Below are 19,234 nucleotides of genomic sequence, written 5' to 3' on the forward strand. Positions count from 1 at the left end.
TTTTTTGTACATATAGGGGTGTGTGTGTGCATGTGGAACGTGAGATAGAAAGGAAAAATGATTTGTGCAAAAAGGTAAAATGATTTGCAAAAAGTGAGCATTTTAAACACTGCCTGGGTGAGGTTTTGACTTTTGCTTCAATGGAAAAGAAAGATGACTTTACTGGAGAAGGTCAAGTGCAACAGGAGATGGAGAATTTCCATTGCAGGGAGCCAGTTTCATATCTGCCGAGCCCAGGGTCATGGAGTGGACACCTGTGATTTCTGTGGTGCGAGCTGGGGCCACACCTGGCTCCCCATCCACGAGGGTCTGGGAGGGCCTGGGCCAGGGGTTGGTGAAGGCTGCCTGGTGCTCCTGCCCAGCAGCCAGGGTGTGGCGGGCTGAGGACCCCGGGCCTAAGGGACGGTCTGCTCTCTGGCTGGCCACACCCGGCAGAAGCAAAAAATTACAACCAGCAGACACTCAGCTGCGCCAGGCATTTCCCACGGATCTCTCAGACAAGAAAAACAACTCAGGTTGCTTAAAGGACTCACCCAAAGTCACGCAGCCAAGAAGTGCCAGGGCCAGGATTCAAACCAATCGCAGGCTCTTCTGCACACTCTGGCCCAGAGGAAGCAGAGGGAGGCGTTGGTGCACACTCAGGTGGGGGGCTGCAGGGCAAGGGGGTGGGCTCAGTTCATCCCCACTGCAGGGTGGGCTGCCCACAGAGGTAGCGGGGTGTGGAGAGAGTCGAGACAGGGCAAACAGGGATCCTATCCTGGGCAAGGCACTCACCCTCTCTGAGCCTCAGTTTTCCTCCTCTGTGAAATGGGTGTGATGGGAGTAGCTGCCTTTTGGAGCGACTGGTGGGACTGTATGAGATGATATAAGGATAATGCTGAAGAAACAGGCAGGATCATGATTACTTAATATTATCAGCCTGGCACAAAACATGTACCGACTCCTAACCCTCACAAAACCTGAGAAAGACTGCATGGGCACGCCTGTTTTCCAGATGTGGAAACCCAGCCACAGAGTGGTTGAGTAGCTGCCTGGGATCACACAGCAAGCAAGTTGCTGAGCTGGGCTTTGAGCCCCAATCTGCTGACACCCACATCTAGATGGGATTGTTCTTTGCATTCACCAGCTGGCAGGTTACTAAGCCCGAGCCTTGGTTTCCACACCCCTAAATGTCAGGGAGAGCTCCACCCTCATAGGCTTATGGAGAGCTCAAGCAAGATCATGAATGGAAATGAATTGTTGACTAGGATGCAAATGCCCCTGTGGGGAGTGGATCATTTATGCTAGGTGGTGGAGAAGCAGAGAAAAATCAGAAAAATAAGACGAGCTCTCTGCCCTCGAGGAGCCCACCGTCCTTGGGAGACTCAGATAAGTAACCAGAGCCATGGAGTGGAGGGCAGGCCTGCGGCTGGAGCAGGGACAGGTGGTGCTGAGGGAGCCCAGTGGGAGGAAAGGAGAATCGGGGAGGCTTCCTGGAGGTGGTGGTGTGGGAATTGATCATGCTTAATATCTGAACAGTCCTGGGAGCATTTGCATTTTAAGAGGGAGCGCTGACCCTGTGTGTTTTAAGCCAGGGTTGAGAAACTCAGCACTACTGACATTCTAAGACCAGATAATTCTTTGTGTGGGGGCTGCCCGGTGCATTGTAGGAGGTTTAGCAGCATCCCTGGCTTCTACCCACTAGATGCCAGTAGCACTCCCCTGCCAAGTTTTGTCAACCAAAAATGTCTTTAGGCATTGCCAAATGTCCCCTGGAGGACACAATCTGTCCCTGGCTGAGAACACTGGTTAAAGCCCCAAATAATGAGGCCCTAATTTGTATCATTTCATCCATCACTAAGTTCCACTGGTGCATTTCCCCCTTAGCTTCAGTGTAATTAACTTTCTTACTCACTCGTCACCTTTTCATTCACTCACTCATGCACTGACCACCTTTTCTTATCTAAGTAAGAATAAGATACATGTGTTCTTTTCACCTTTTTGGTCTCTGAAACTGGGATGTGTCTTTGAATCGCTGTGGTGATAACAGAATCCCAGCTCGGGCTGCAGGGGCTGCAAGGAAGGGCAGCGGGGAGGGGTGGCTGGCGGCCTGGGCTCGGGTGCCGGGCTGATGGGGTTTGACTCCTGGCGCTCACTACCTGTGTGGCCTTGCACGGGTTATGGCACCGTGTCTCAGTTTCCCCACTTGTAAAGGGGGGGAGGGGTGACGAGACTACAGGGCTGTTGTGGGAAGGACATGTATTCTTAATAGATCTCAGAACTAGGCCCAGCCGTGGTATGTGCTGCACAAGGGCTCGTGCTGCTATCAACATTGTTGTTGTCTTTGTTGTCAACGCCGGGGAGAACTGATTGGTCCCACCTTTGGACCAGCATGGGCTCCCCTGGGCCTCAGGAACGTGTGGACCAGGGACATGAGTCTCCCGGGGTCACTCACTGTCATTTTTGCCTCTTTCTTCTATGCACAGTGGCTTTCTCCTTGAGATGTGAAACATGGGCCCCACAGCTCCAGCACCCACCCCAGAGCGGAACCAGAAGGGACCCTCCTCAGCCCCATCCGAAACCCTGGGGAAGGCACCTATGGACTCATAGGCTGAGGCCAAGAGGAGGCCAAGCAGGAGTGTGCCGGCTCCCTCAGGAGCAAGGCAGTGGGGTGGGGGCCGGGAAACATGCATGTGGGGTGGAGGGACAAGAGCATCCGTGTCCTCGCTGGAGACCACCTGCCCCGTCCCTCATTCCACAAAGGCCCCAGAACATCTGTGACTTGCCCTGGGTCACGTGACCAGGCAGTCAACACCCCGGGTCCCCCCCACCCCCGTTCCTGGCACCCCATCACTCCTTCTGCTCCTCGGGTGCCCTGGGCACAGCCATCAGCACCTTCTGAGCACTTACTGGGCCCCAGGCACCTCTGTCAGCCCTTGACAGAGACTCACGACTCATCTAGACCACCCCAGCCCTGTGAGGCAGACACTGTTAACAGCCCATTCCCAGGTGAGGGAAACCGAGGCTCAGAGAGGGAAAGCCACTTAACAAGGGTCACACAGCCGGCAAGTTGTGGAATCAGGAGACAGCTCTAAGTCTTCTGAAGCCAGACTCCTTGGGAAGGAGGAACTTTTTTTTTTTCAGTCAGTGAGGGGGAAAATAAAACCCTTTAATCTGTGTAATTATATGAACACATTTAGGTATTTTTTGAGTTTTTAATAAAATATGTAACTTGATTCTGAAATTTGTATATATCTGTAGCCATTCAGAGTACAGGAATATTATGTCATTATGGTTAGTGTCCCAGGAAAGGCAAATCATGTGCAACCTTTCTGGAAAAGACTGCAGGAAGGAGGAAGGAAGGAAAGGAAGAGAAGAGAGCAAGAGAAAGAGGGAGAAAAGACTGGAAGTAGAAATGAGAGGAAGTAATGGAGGGAAGGAAGGAAAAAGAAAAAAGGGAGGAAGGGAAGGAAAGAAAGAAAGATGGAAGGGAGCAAGGGAAGAAGAGATGAAAGGAAGAACAGAATTGTCCTGTTTTTCCTATTATTGTCACAGTCAGCTTACACCCCATACATAGGACAGTCACCTGTTGTTTTGTAAAATAATTTTCAAAAACTCTTTATTGGTTTTAAATCGTTATAGAGTCACAGGCAGGTGCAAAGGAGCATCCGGGGGGTCCCCACATGCCCTTCACCGCCTACCCACTGTTAGCGTCCTCCCTGTGACCTTGGTCCAGTCCCCAGAGCTTGTTCCCATGTCCCCAGCCATGCACGCGCCCATCTGTGTGTGCCTGTGTGCATGAGTGCGTGTGCATGAGTGCGTGTGCATGTGCGTGTGCATGTGTGCCTGTGCATGTGTGTGCATGTGTATGTGTGTGCATATGTGTGCATGTGTGTCTGCATGTGTGTGCATGCGTGCATGTGTGTGTGCATGTGTGTGTGCACGTGTGCCCTGGCCCTGGGCACTGTCATAACGTGGGGAGCTCTGTGTGGCCCTCACCACAATCGAGGTCCTGGTCGTGCTGTGCTGCCGCCTTCTCAGCCAGGACAGGACGTGGGAACCCTCCTTACCCAGTTTTGGGATCAGCCGGGGGCTCAGGGCTGAGGACCCGGCGGCTTGCAGAGGCAGCAGCGCCCGCCCCAGCCCTCCTGGGACAGCCGGGCCTGGCCCCCTCTCTGGGGCTTTCTTTCTTGCCTCCTCCCACACCGAGGAGGGGTCGTGCTGTCGCCTGGGGACCGCTTCTGTGGTGGTGGCGAGGACAGGGAGTGGCCCAGGGGAGCAGCACCCACGAGCTGAGGACTGAGTCCCTCCCAACAAGCAAGCGGGGGCCTGGGGCACGGCCACGGGGGGCCGACTGGGTGGGCCTGGTCCCCGCACAGGGAGGCGTTCCGGGGAATGGTCTGCTGGGCAGAATGGGGCTTGTCCCGAGGTCCCCGGGAATGGCTGGAACATGGGGTGCTGGGCTGGGGACGGCCTGCCAGAAGCCTCCCCTACTGAGGCAGCTTTTCCATAAGAACCAGATTAATGAAGTGATCCCTTTGTGCCTTGGGTAGGCTGACGTGCAGCCGTTCTTTCCCAGGCTTGAATTCCAGCTGAGCTGCCTGTGAAACTCCCCCACCACAAATCTTTACCAGAAGGAACATATGCACAAAGAACAGCAAGTCAGTGTGGAGGGAAGGCAGGTGGGTCCAACAGGGCAAGACAAACCCAATCCCCGAATCCGGGCTGGCTTCCCACGCTCGTGGCCTGGAGCAGGTAAGCAGGTACAAAGCCAAGAAGACAAGAGGGTGGCAGGTGTTCGGCTCCCAAAACATCTTTCTTTCTGAAATTCCACTGTTAGAGTGTGACCTTGTGTTGACAGCTTCGGATTTTGGGTTTCTCTGGAAGAAGCTGCCAAAATGAGCCACAGAAGGTCAAAGATGCCTTATTGTGTCTCTGTCCTCGAGTTGACAGTCTGGAGAGGGAGACAGAGGTGAATTGTCATTACAGGTGGTGGGATAGAGCCAGGATACCCCCATACGTGAGCTCTGGGTTTCTGGTCAGAAGAGCAAGGAGGGAGGGGGCTTCCCAGGGAAGGGGACACCTGAGCTTAGACTGGGGAGCAAGGAGAAGTGAGGTGGGTTGGGTGAGAAAGAGCAAGGAAAGGCATCCTGGCAGATGGAACAGCATTTGCAAAGCACAGACTTGAGAGGCTCAAGGAACTACAAGCCATTGAGCACAGATGGAGAAAAGGGGCTAGAAAATTAAGCTGTTGCCAGCCAGCTCACATCCTGAGTTTGAACTTGACCCTGAAAATAATGGGGAGGCATTGAAGGGCTTACAGGGCCATCGTCTCACATGATTCTCCTGCAACCCCGAGAGGTCAGTATTATGATTGCCATTTACAGATGAAGACACCGTGGTTCAGAGAGGTGCAGTCACTTGCCCTAGAGCCCAATCCTTGGCAGAGGCAGGATTCGAACCCGGGCCCCATGTAACTCCATCAGCATGCAGACAACCACAGCAGAAAAACAATGAGGCTCAGATAGTTTGTTTCTTACTCAAGAAACTTAAGGACATAGAGTTAGTGAGTGGGGGAGCCAGAGTGTTTGTTTTTCCCTTCTACAGTCAATAAACACTTTTACTATTAACTCTTCCAAATATAAATAAACAGTAGAAAGTGGTATAGTGAACTTCTATGTTCCTTTTACCCAGCACCTATTATCTCATTTACAGCCCCGTATTTTAAAGCAAATCCTAGACGTGACATCATATATGTCATCTGTAGATGCTTCAGAATGCATCTCTAACAGGGTTTTGTGTGTCCGTGGAAGGCAGGGGATGGGGTACCCAGGAAGGAGGAAAGGGCCAAGAAGTGGAATCTTTCTGGGACCACGTGCCAGACCCACACGCTCTACACCAAGAACAGCTCTAGGGCTGACCTTGGATGCCACGACTGCCCCGAGTCCCGCCTCCTTGGCCGTAGCTGATTGGGCCAGAAACAGGCACCCACTCAGCCAATGGGATTTCCCTCCTAATCACATGCTCTGGGGGCTTTTTGATGCTGGAAGTTGGTCAGGCAGGTGAAAATGAGGAGCCTGCCCTTGGGGCTGTGAGAAACAAGCACTATTCCTAAAAAGGAACAAACGCTCACCCGATTGTGGAGAAGAAAAGAATTTATCACGGTCTTGCAAGAACAGGCGCCCATCCAAATGTGGGGGTTGGCGCCCAGAACAATAGACTCAGCAGTATTTATTCCCTACACCTAACCGCAAGTCCCTCCCCTGTTTCTCCATTGGCTGATACTCCAGAGGTTACATTCTATTCGACAAGCCTAACTAGCCCGCCCAAATTTGAAACATTTGAAATATGTTTCCTGCACAAATTTGCAACATTAGGAACCTTTGGAACAAATCCCCACCCCTGACTATAATGGTTCTGCCCAGGCCTCTTTAGAGCCAGTCTGGGCTAGTTTGGTAACAAGTTATGAGGCTATTTTGAGAACCTATGTTCCGAGGCTCCACCCTGCAAGGATAGTAGATAGTGGGCGGATAAGCAGGGGGACCGACTGTGGATTACAGTTTGTCTTTTTAACCTTCTACCAATTCCTTAACTGCCCCACCCTGCTAGGCACACCTGTCCTGTGTGAAAGCTAAACGTAATCTCATTCTCACAGGGCTGAGACCATTCAAATCTGGCTCTGCCTCTTCTCTGGACTCCGGGGCCCAGGCAACCTCCTGAGCCCCTTCATACTTCCCTTTGCTTCCCTAGTCATCATGGGCTTTCCTCCAAGGATTTGTGGGGATTAGGTGAAATGCTGATGGGGGAGCTTTTTGCCCAAGACCCAGCACCCAGGAAATGCTGGACAAACTCAGGCTCTAGAGCAGAGGAGGTGTCCCTCAGGAGCCACGGGAGACCTGACCTGTCTTGTAGATGAGGAGGAGGAGAGAGAGGAGCCTCTGGATCCCTCAAGAGCTCTCTGGGGCTGCCTGCCAGGCCACCATGGGGCCCAGCCACTCCCCAGGACTGGTTTCAAGGAACCAGCCCCATGGACTCCGATAACCAGCCGCCCCCGATTCTGGCTGAGGATGGCACTGATGGTTCACTGTGATTTGCAACCACCATCAAACCAAGCCAAAAGAAAGCAACCGAGAAAACCTTGAATGAGCCCATTTGGCAGCCAGAGCCCCCGTGGAATCCATTGTCGCCACCTTTGATCTGGATGCCAGGGAATTCCTGCCCCAGCACTGACAACCACATGAAGGAAGAGCCAGCAGGCCCAGGCCGTGCGTGGGACAGGGCCTAAGCGGGTCACACCTGCGACGCCAAGGCAGCTTCCCGTCGGGGCGCAGCTTCCCGTCGGGGCGGAGCGCACGCTGCCCACCCACATTCCACACCCACACATCCTGCTCCAGAGGGGCAGGCTTCCAGCAAGTTCCACGCTCCAGCCCAGCTCAAGGGAGCTCGTTGAACAGGTGCTGGGCACAGGCACCACCCCTGCCCGTCAGCCAAAGGAGGGGCCGTTCTGGCCGTGCTGAGTTCTGGAATATGGGGAGAGCAGAAGACACTGGGGCGGCGGCATGTCACTCGTGAAGTGCCAGGGCGAAGCGTGCGTGTTCACCATCTGTGTCTCATGTAAATGTCGTCTCATTGCCAATCCGCTTGGAAGGGTGCCATTATCTCCATTTACAGCAGGAAAACAATGAGGCTCAGATAGTTTGTTTCTTACTCAAGAAACTTAAGGACATAGAGTTAGTGAGTGGGGGAGCCAGAGTGTTTGTTTTTCCCTTCTACAGTCAATAAACACTTTTACTATTAACTCTTCCAAATATAAATAAACAGTAGAAAGTGGTATAGTGAACCTCTATGTTCCTTTTACCCAGCACCTATTATCTCATTTACAGCCCCGTATTTTAAAGCAAATCCTAGACGTGACATCATATATGTCATCTGTAGATGCTTCAGAATGCATCTCTAACAGATGTGGACTTTTATTTTTATTATAGAATTTGTGGGTTTACAGAAAAATTGTGCATAAAATACAGGATGCCCATGTACCATCCTGTTATTAACACCTTGCATTGGTGTGATACATTTGTTACAACTGATGAAAGCACATTTTTATAATTGTACTATTAACTAAAGTCCTGCGTTTAACTGTGTTGTGCAGTGCCATGGATTTAAAAAAAAATTTAGTCTAGTAACCACATTCACATATATAATTCAATGTGGTTAATTACGTTCACAATGTTATATTACCATCACCACCATCCATTACCAAAGCCTTTCCATTGTCCCAAATGGAAACTTTGTACATTTCAAGCCTAATTCCCTGTTCCCTACCCCCACCCCATCCTCTGGTAACCTATATTCTAGATTCTTACTCTATGAGTTAGCTTATTCCAATTATTTCGTATCAGTAAGATCATACATTTGTCCTTTTGTGTCTGGCTTATTTCACTCAATATGATGTCTTCAAGGCTCATCCACGTTGTCACATGTATCAGAACTTTTTTCTTTTTTACTGCTAATAATATTCCATTGTGTGTATATACCACGTTTTCTTTATCCATTCATCAGGTGATGGACACTTGGGTTGCTCCCATCTTTTGGCTATTGTGAACAACGTCCCTATGATATCGGGGTGCAAGTATCTGTTCAAGTCCCTGCTTTCAGTTCTTTTGGGTATGTACCTAGTAGTGGGATTCCTGAGTCATATATTAATTCGATACTTAACTTCCTGGAGAACCGTTAAACCGTCTTCCACAGAGGCTGCACCATTTTACATCACCACCAGCAATGAATGCGTGTTCCTGTTTCTCCACATCCTCTCCAACACTTGTAATTTTCCTTTTTTAAAAAAAAGTAGCCATGCTAGTGGATGTGACATGGTATCTCACAATGATTTGCATTTCCCTAATGGCTAATGATGTTGAGCATTTTTTAAGTGCTTTTTGACCATTTGGGTATCTTCTTTGGAAACATGTCTATTCAAGTCTTTTGCCCATTTTTAAATTGGGTTGTCTTTTTGTTGCTGTGTTGAAGGATTTCTTTATATATTTTGGACATTAAACCCTTATTGGAGATATTATTTCCAAATATTTTCTCCCAGTGTGTAAGTTGTTTTACTTTAATCATAAAATCCTTTAATGTGCAAAAATTTTTAATTTTGATGATGCTTCATTTATCTATCTTTTCTTTTGTTGCTTGTGCTTTGGGGTGTAAATTCTAAGAAACCATTGCCTAACACAGTTCCTGAAGATGCTTCCCTACATTTTCTTCTAGGAGTCTGACAGTTTGGGGTCTTATATTTAGGTCTTTGATCCATTTTGAGTTGATTTTTGTATATGGTGTGAGGTAGGGGTCCTCCTTCATTCTTTTGCATATGCAAATCCAGTTTTCCCAGCACCATTTGTTGAAGTGACTATTCTCTCTTCCTTGAGTGGTCTTTGCCCCCTCATCAAAAATCAGTTGACCATAAACGTGAGGGTTGATTTCTGAGCTCTCAGTTCAATTCCATTGGTCTATATGCCTGTCCTTTACCAGTTATTTTGTTTTGTTTTAAATGTAACCCTGAGGTCATTGTCTCAGAACCACCTGATTTGGAATGTTGGAACTACCATCTCGGGAGCCCTGGGAAGAGGGATGTGAGAGGAAGCAGAACAGTTTCAACCAAGTCCTGTTCTTCCATGGCTGACAATTTCAGTAGAGCCTTGGTTCTCAAAGTGGGGTTCCCCACACCCACAGCATCAGCATCTCCTGGGAACTTGTTAGAATTGCAAATTCTCAGGCCCCACCTAGACCCACCGAATCAGACACTCCAGGGGTGGGACCCAGCCACCTGCAAGCCTAAGGAGCTCCCCAGGGGAGTCTGATGCTCACTTAAGTGCTCTAGAGATCAACTGCACAAGGAGAGGGTTCAGTTCTTGCATTTGGTCAACATATTAATCATGCAGACTGTGACAGTTTCCCCAAAAAGTGCTGAGGGGCTGGTCTTAGCCAATGTTGTCTCCTGGTCAGGAGCTGTGACACTGGAGCTGGATTCTGGAAGAAAACCGGAAGGAGATTTGGGCCTGCTTTTCCAGCTTCTGGGAACGAAGGCTTGAAGGGGGAATCAAAGGATGCCCGAGGCTTGGGGCTGCTGGGAAGAGCGAGGCCTGCACCCTGAGGCAGGGGTGGCTGCAAGGCAGTGACTTGGCAAGATGTGGCAGCTCACAGCTAAGGAGGCATGCACTCCCGGATGCCCGGGGCAACAGTTAGGTGGTCCTGGAAAAGTCTCGAGATGCTGCTCCCCGCAGTCCTGGAGACAGGCTACGAGGGGACCACCAAGCTGGAAGAGCTGCCATGCCCCCTGGGAGTTTCAGAAGGTTCTCCTCTCCGGGGGCCCAGCAGGAAACAGGTGGAAGAGAAATCAAGGAGCCTGGGGGTGCTGTGGAGCCCTGGAAGGCAGAGGGGTCAGGAGGCTGGGCGGGGTGCTGCAAAAAACGCCCCAGATTCCATTGTCCGCCAAGCTTGGGGAACAAGCTTTACCTATTGTTAATTTAAATAACACACAGACTCTCAAACTCGGTTTAAATGAGAAATCTAGCGGAACAATTCATCTTGTTTCCTTCAACTCCAAGCACCTGGGACACAGGGAAGGGCCCACGGTTGTCTGTTGTCAGCCTCAACAAAAAAGCCCATACGCTTTCCACCTTCGAGAGAATAGGGGTCAATCTAGTTGGGGCAGCAAATTAGGAAGTGAAACAGCCAATCCAACTGTTAGAAGGTCACAGCCTGAGCTCACGGTGTGTTTCATTAAAAACACATAGAAACATCGCGAGCGTTGGGACCCAGCTCCTTCCGCCTTCGGCATTTGTCCCGCCCACCTCCGCTAGTCTAGTTCCGCTTCCGGTCTGCCGGGCGCTGGGCTTTCAGAAGTTACGGCTGCGGTGGTCGCGATGGGGAAGTCAGAATTTCTTACCCCCAAGGCCATCGCCAACAGAATCAAGTCCAAGGGGCTTCAGAAGCTGCGCTGGTATTGCCAGATGTGCCAGAAGCAGTGCCGGGACGAGAATGGCTTTAAGTGTCCCTGTATGTCTGAATCTCATCAGAGACAACTATTGCTGGCTTCAGAAAATCCTCAGCAGTTTATGGATTATTTTTCAGAGGAATTCCGAAATGACTTTCTGGAACTTCTCAGGAGATGCTTTGGCAATAAGCGAGTGCACAACAACATTGTATATGATGAATATATCAGCCATCGAGAGCACACCCATATGAATGCTACTCAGCGGGAAACTGACTGATTTTACTAAGTGGTCAGACAGAGAAGGCTTGTGCAAAGTGGATGAGACACCAAAAGGATGGTATATCCAGTACATAGATAGGGACCCAGAAACTATCCACCGACAATTGGAACTAGAGAAAAAGAAGAAACAGGACCTTGATGATGAAGAAAATACTCACAAATTTATTGAAGAGCAAATGAGAAGAGGTCTTGAAGGAAAAGAACAGGAGGCCCCCATTTTTACAGAATTAAGTAGAGAAAATGATGAAGAAAAAGTTACATTTAACTTGAATAAAGGAGCATGCAGTTCAGCGGCAGCATCTTCCAAATCAAGTTCTTTGGGACCAAATGCATTGAAGACGATGGGGTCTGCAGCATCAGTGAAACGAAAAGAATCTTCTCATAGTTCAGCACAGTCAAAAGAGAGGAAGAAAAAGAAATCTGCACTTGATGAAATCTTGGAGACTGAAGAGGAAAAGAAAAGAACTGCCAGAACAGACTATTGGCTACAGCCTGAAATTATTGTGAAAACTGTGACCAAAAAACTTGGAGAGAAATATCATAAGAAAAAGGGTATTGTTAAGGAAGTAATTGACAAATATACGGCTGTTGTAAAGATGATTGATTCTGGAGACAAGCTGAAACTTGACCAGACTCATTTAGAAACAGTAATACCAGCACCAGGAAAAAGAATTCTAGTTCTAAATGGGGGCTGCAGAGGAAATGAAGGTACTCTAGTATCCATCAATGAGAAGACTTTTTCAGCTACTATAGTCATTGAAACTGGCCCTTTAAAAGGACGCCGAGTTGAAGGAATTCAGTATGAAGACATTTCTAAACTTGCCTGAGTTTGAAAATTTGTTCACAACACATTAAAATTCCAAAGCATCAAATTGGTGTTCTCTAAGGCATTATCAGACTCTACTGTGTTAGGGTGTTTCTTTTGTATAAAACGAATAGATTTATTTAAATAGTACTGTATAATTGTTTAGCTAAACTTATATAGAACTGTCATTATGTCTTATGAAGTATCAAAATTATGTAATTTTGTCCTCACTTTGGTTTTTTTGTAATGTTTCCTTGAGGTTTTTAAAATCTTTATTTAAAAAATGTTGTTGTAAAGTGTTTTATACAAGACAAATTAGAATCATATAATTGGAGGAAATTCTTCAATTGGAGGAAATACTCAAAACATATTTTCAGGAGTAAATTTGAACTGTAAATATAATAACAGCTTTTATTGAGATATAATTTACATATCATACAGTTCACTCATTTAAAGTGTACTATTCAGTGAGGATTTTAATATATTCACAGAGTTGTACAACCATCACCACTATCTATTTTTAGAACATTTTCATCACCCCCAAAAGAAATCTTGTACCCATTAGCAGTCACTCCCATGGCCCTCCTCTCCCCAGCCCCTAACAACCACTAACCTTAGCTGTCTCTGGATCTGCCTGTTCTGTAAAAGGAATCACACAATGTGTGGTCTTTTGTTAACTGAGTGCTTACATTAGCATAATGTCATCAGGGTTCACCATATTGTATCATGTGTCAGAACTTCATTCGTTTTTACAATTGAATAATATTCCATTGTATGTGAAAAAAAAAAATATAGTTATACTAGCTACTCCTGTCCACTAAAAAAAAAAAAAAGGCAAAAAGAATAATAATTGCAAGGACACTTTGATGGTGTAGAACAGAATCTAATTTTCTGCAGCTGTCAAAGAGAAAACATTTTATTCTGATCTGGCTGAGATTTCTTTCACCAGCCACCCAGAAATCAAAATAGAAAAGAAAGGGTGGTCTGTCAAGCTCTCAACTTGTGTTATGCAAAGGAGTGGGCAGAATCGACTTATCAACAAATGGAACATGAGGCATGCGGAGTTTTGTGTGTGTGCATGTTAAGCTTTGTGTACCTCCCTGCACGCCAGCACCCACCTGTGCACACAGCGGGCTGCTTCCTGCAAACACCTGGGACCCCCACCTGAGGATTTTCCCCCCTGGCTGCCAGGCGCATGCTTAGTCCATGTCAAGGCTGACCTGAAGCGCTTCGGAGGATCCGCCCCCAGCCACGGACAGATGGCAGTTGGTGGGTAAATTCCCCAGTTCCTTGCTCCTTGGTGAGGCTAACTCTGTTCTATGCCGTCTCCCAGAGGCTCCCGGCAAGACTGAGCTCCACTTGTCCACGGCCGTGACCTGCTCCCTAGTGCTCCCTTTAGGTGCTGCTTCCCTGCCTGGTCCCATTTCCCTACCCCCGCCGTATTTCCTGGGAGCACATCTCAAATTACTTGCATTTGAATCCTTGTCTTGCGGTTTGCTTTTGGCGGCATCTGAAGCTAGACACTAAGCAAAAGCGTGTGAGGAGGGGAGAAATGGTTAATATAAAAAACCTGTGATGGAGAACATCTTTTGGCTGTGCAGTCTGCACCACCACTGCAGTGCCTCAAATATCTGGTAGATAATGGGCACTCGATACATGTCTGTTGGGTGAATGGAAAGCCAGCGTCCCACCTCCCACTAGAGAGGGTGGAGGCTCGTGTCTTCTCTCTCCCTGGCCAGGCTATTCCCACCTGAAGTGGTGGTTCCAATTCCTGCTTTTTAGCCACCTCCATCTGGAGTTCCCCCATTTAGTTCCCATTTTCCAAACCTGGACCTCTCAATTCCTTCCACTCAATTCCTCCCACTTTCCTTTCATATACCCAGAGTCAGGTCTGTTGCTTGCCATCGGGAGATTTCTGACACAGCTGGGCAAAGCTTAGCAAGCACTGAATGCCAAACGGAGCACTGAGTTTGCTGGCAGCTAAGACAAAAAGACCAATAAGGAGAGGAAAAAAGCATACAGCTCATCAAGAGAGAAAAGCTTTATTGTAAAAATCATATCCCATGATTCCGGCCAGGTCTTGAAGACTGAGTAGAATTGTATTATTTTTTAGTTAAGACAAATTTATGAAATTTACAACATTAAAAAAGATTTAGAGACTAATCCAGTCCATTTGGAAGGATAGAATTTTCATCGGGGGAGGGGGTGGGGGTGGGTGTTTCAGGTCAGCATTGGGGTCATCATGAGCATTTTCACAGTGCCTTGTTGAATCTTTTGTCAGTCGGTGGCTCAGCCCCTCACCAGCCCCGGGTAGTGGGTGCTGTGACCCTTCTGTTCTAACTCCTAAGAAATGAGGCTCAGGGAGTGGGATGGTTTGTCAAGGATTCCTGGCAGTTAGGGGCAGGAAGCATGGGCCCAGGGTGGATTTATTTCTCCAAGTGCCCATGCCAATCCTTCTATCCATTGATGTCCTTCCCATGCCCACCTGCCCCGAGTCCTCTCCACTGCCCAACTCAGCCCCAAAGACCCATGAAAGGGCCCCAAGCTCCTGGACCCCAACGAACTCCTCTCGGCTGCAAGGTTCACTGGTGGGTACCCAGGACACCCCCTCTGGAAGGCAGGTTCCAGCAGCGGGGCCCTTAGGAGCACGGAGAGCTCCCACATTCGGCACCACAGTTCATCCACCCAGTGCCTGTGTGTGACGTGGAACAGGGGGCCCCGTCCTCAAGACATCCAGCCAGAAAAATATCAAGATCAACAGGCAAATCTGCGGGGAGGTGAATGGCGCCCGCTAGTGCTGCACCCAGCCTGCCCAGTCCACCTGGCAGCTCTGCCGGAGGCCAGCAAGGGCTTCCTCCCGGCCAGGTAAGGCGGGTGATGCTCGGTGAGTCTTCACAGCCACCTGCAAGGTGTGTGTCATTGCTCCCATTTTAGAGACGAGAGAGACTGAGGACTGACATAATGAATTACCGCACAAACTGGGAGGCTTGAAACAATGGAAATGCATTTTCTCACAATTCTGGAAGGCAGAAATCTGAAACCAAGGTGTCAGTCGGCAGGCTCTGGGGGAGAATCCTGCTTGCCTCCTCCTAGCTTTCGGTGGTTGCCAAGCCTCGGTGTTCCTTGGCTTTTGGCTGCATCCCCCAATCTCTGTTTCTGTCCTCACGAGGCCTTCTTTTCTGTCTCTTCTTATCACCCTCTCTTCTTCTTATACGGACACCAGTCGTACTGGATTTAGGGCCCACCGTAATCCAATATGACCTCATCCTAACTGATTACTGCTGCAAAGACCCTCTTGCCAAACACGGCCACATTCTGAGGTTCTGGGTGGATGTGAACTTGGGGGGGGGCAGTGTTCACCCCAGCACAGAAACGTGTTCCAAAGTCCCAAAGGGGCGGGAGCAGGAGTCAGACTGGGGCTCAGCCCCATGCTCAAGGGCTTCCCACGGCAGGGTGTGGGGTGGGGCACGTGGCTGGCGCAGGGCAGAGGGCCACCTCCTCGGGCATTTCCTCTGGGGCAGGGCAAGAACCCACTCGCCAGGGTTTCCCATCCTGATTTCCGTCCCAACCAAGGGCCACAGATGTTGTGCAAAGGCCCTTCTCCCAGAAGGTGCCCGCCACCCCCACCCCGACCCTCCCACATCCCCGCTTTCGCACTGCCTCCCCAGGAGCCTCCCCTGGGCCCTCCAGGTGGGCCGACCAGTCCCTCCTGTTTCCCCACTGGGACCAGCACCCAGTGGCACTGGAGTACATGCCCAGGGTTTTGTCGCTCCCTACGTATCCGTTTCTTCCCCACTGGACCGGGAGCCATGGGGAGGCCGGGGCCCTGGCTGAGAGGTCTCTCTTGCCCACCCAGGGCAGGCGTATGGTGGTCCTCGGGGCGGTGACTCAATCAGAGAATGGTCCCGTGCATGGGGGAGGGGGACACAGCTGCCTTCCAAAATAGACGAAGATCCTCTGAGAGGGGACAAAAGAATCAAATTCACCCTGATCCCCCTCGGGTCAGCTCTGGGCCTGGCATGTCTGTGAATGAGTGAATGATCAAATGAACAAACGAATGCACAGTGATTGAAGAATCTCTACTTGGAGGCAGAGTAGCCTGGCGGTTAGGAGCACAGGTCCAGGCCCCAGGCCCCAGGACTCGCATTCTAGCTTTCCCACTTCTTTTGGCTGTGCGGCTATAGGCAACAAGCTACCCAACCTCCCTGTGCCTCTCTTCTCTCTCGGCTTCCCCAGGAGCAGAGCCTCGGGCGAGATTCAGGTGCAGGCAATTGATTAGGGTCCTGCTCCCAGGAGGAAGGGACATGGGGACACGGGCCTGGAGTAACCGGATGGGAAGAGGAGCGATTTCCAGTGAAGGCCCAGCCTCGCTGCCCCACGGGGAGCCCTGCAGGGGAGTCACTCCGGGGCGTTTCCCAGCCGGGGCCAGGAGCTGGCTTCCTCTCTGGTCCGGGGACGCTCCAGGGGCGAGAACATCTCCAGGCAGCCCTGGTCTCTGCACTTGCAGGCCGAGCACCCCTGGGGGGCAGGGTCTGGCCTCAAAGATTACAGGTGCTGGTGTTGGAAGGGGGAGCGAGCCACACTGAGTTGACAGAAATGGTAAGAAGAGACCTGAGGGGTCTGCGCTGTCTGCTACAGGTTCCTCATCTGTCCAGGGCGGGTGATAGCAAATAGGAAGTTGGTTCTGAGGACACAGCCCGGCAGGAAGTCACAGAGTCAGCCGCCCTCCTTATCACCCCACGCGGACTCCCTGGCTTCCCTGGCGGAGGCCGCTGCACTCTCTGCAGCTCTCAATAAATGTTTGTTGAATGAAGGAATCAGCTCCTTACTGGTGAAACCAGGTTACCTGTGCCCGCCCCTTCCCTGCCCAAAGTAAGTATCAAAAGTCTCTTTGTGCCCAGGCTGGCTGGTAAAAATGACAGCAAGACCTGAAGCCCATGTGCAGCTGCAGGTTGCCCAGGAGTGGCCATCAGTGCTGGGACACCGTATCCACACCCCTCACCACCACCACCACCCCCGGGTCTTACCTGCCCTCAGGTTCACCGTGGCCGAGGCTCTTGCGGCTTCTGACCAGGGCCCTCTTATTCGTTTATCAACTCTTCAACATTTTAAGCATCTACTATGTGCCAGACACTCCTCTAGATGTCGGGACTGCAGCAGGAAACGACAGACAGATGCACTTCTTGCCCGCATGGAGCTGACAGCCAGGAACACAAATAGATGAACTCAGTGCCTAGAAAGGAGCACAGTGGGGAGAAGGCAGGGTGAGGGAAGGCGGGGCGACAGAGATGGGGTGCTATTTCTTTTGAAATGGTTACAGATTCACAAGAAGTTGCAAAGATTGCACAGAGAGTGTGCCCTTCACCCAGTTCCCCCCAATGGTCACATTTTGCATAATTTTAGCACAATGTCAAGGCCAGGAAATTGACATTGTTACAATGTAAGCATATTGTTCTGTGTTCTTCTAGCACATGCCAGGATCACATGACCAACCCAGCAATCAAGCTGGAACCATTCCATCACCCCAAGGGGCTCCCTCTGCTACGACTTTGTAATCCACTCGCCCGCTTCCCCCACACTCCCTAACCCCTAGAAATCACGAACCTCTCCTCCATGTCTATAAATGTGCCGTTTCAAGAATGTTGTATGAGTAAATCATACACTATGTGACCTTGGGAGATTGGCTTTTTTTTCAGTCAACGTAATGCCCTTGAGATCCATTCATGTTGGGGTGCTATTTCTTTTTAACTTTTTATTCTGAAATAACTTCAGACTTACTGAAAATTTGCAAAAATAGTACAGATAATTTGTGTAGATCCTTCATCAGATTCGCCAAGTCCACGAGTGCTCTCTCTGGCTCTCTCTCTCTGTCCCTGTCTCCCTTTCTACATATTTATAATTATTTCTTTTTGAACCATTTGAGAGTAAGTTGCAGATACGATGTCCCTTTACCCTCAAAAACTTCAGAGTGCATTTCCAAACAGGGACATTTTCTTACGGAACTCAAGTACTCTTACCAAAATCAGGATGTTGAAGTTAAATCAATACCATTATCTACTTATTTAAATTTATTCAGATTTCACAAATTGTCCCACTAATGTCCTTTACAGCAAAAGACAAAGGCTTTTTTTTTTTTTTTCTGGCTGGGGATCATACTTCACGTTGCATTTGGTTGCTACAACTCTTGTCTCCTCTAATCTGGAACATTCCTCAGTCTTTTTGACATTGGCCTTTGTGAAGGGTACAGTCACCTATTTTCTAGGACGTCCCTCTACGCGGGTGTGATGTGTCCTCACGACTGGATTCAGGTGGAGCTTCTTAGATGGACGACGGCAGAGGGGACGCTGCGTCCTCCAGGGCCCCTGGCGGGAGGCACGGGCTGTCAGTTTGTCCCATTGCAGGTGAAGGTCTTGGATCACCTGGCTAAGGCGGAGTCTGCCGGGTGGCTCCACTGTAAAGTGGCTGTGCCGTTTTCCCTTTGGAATGGCACGTCTTGTGGGGAGATCTTTTATAACACCTTAAACTTTCACCTGTTGCTCATTAAACTTTCACCTGCTTTTATTTTTTAAGCCGAACTTAGCATTGAAATAAAATGACTTACAGAAAAGTACACACAATGTAATTATCACAACGCAAGCACCAGCTGGTCAGCATGGGGAGGTGCTCCTGGAGGACTTCCCCGGGGAGGTGACCCTGGAGCCGAGACCTGCAGGAAGGGAGGGGGTGGGCTGTGGGAAGAGCTGCTGCGGGGCCTACAGGCAGAGGGGCCTGAGCTCGGCTCGCTGGACCCCAGCCAGGAGGCAGTGGGGCTGGGCAGGAGGCACCTGGCAGGTGGGGCCAGGTCACCCTGGCAGCACCTGGAGGGCTGGTGTAGGAGCTTGGTTTTATTGCTGGCCGGGTGCCAAGCATAGTGGCCTGGGTTCCAAGAAGCAGGCGGGAGTTTATTTGGAAGGTGATCCCAGGAAATGCTCAGGGAAGGGAGGGAGCTGATAAAGGGTACATTGTTGCAATTGTGGGGTGTTTATCCACCAACTGCTGCCAATCATTGACTGTGCATCTGGGTATATTAACTCTCCCATTCTTTCAGCCCAGGGTCTCCCCCAAATCCCTCAGAGGCAACCTTCAGTTTAGAGGGGATGGGAGGAAGTCACTAGGGGTGGGGGTAGTCATGCATTGTTCCC

The 19,234-nt window shown here is 49.8% G+C and overlaps 1 protein-coding gene across 1 annotated transcript; it reads left to right on the forward strand.

The window, feature by feature from the left end:
• The first annotated feature begins 10,898 nt into the window (after positions 1-10,898).
• LOC119518948 (DNA/RNA-binding protein KIN17-like) lies at positions 10,899-12,150 on the forward strand. Its single transcript, XM_037816393.1, is given in 2 exon segments — positions 10,899-11,239; positions 11,241-12,150. Coding segments are annotated over 2 exon segments (1,176 nt in total). The 3' UTR covers positions 12,076-12,150.
• The last annotated feature ends 7,084 nt before the right edge of the window (positions 12,151-19,234 follow it).

The sequence above is a fragment of the Choloepus didactylus genome, chromosome 22, assembly GCF_015220235.1.
Source record: "Choloepus didactylus isolate mChoDid1 chromosome 22, mChoDid1.pri, whole genome shotgun sequence".
Classification (NCBI taxonomy): Eukaryota; Metazoa; Chordata; class Mammalia; order Pilosa; family Megalonychidae; genus Choloepus; species Choloepus didactylus.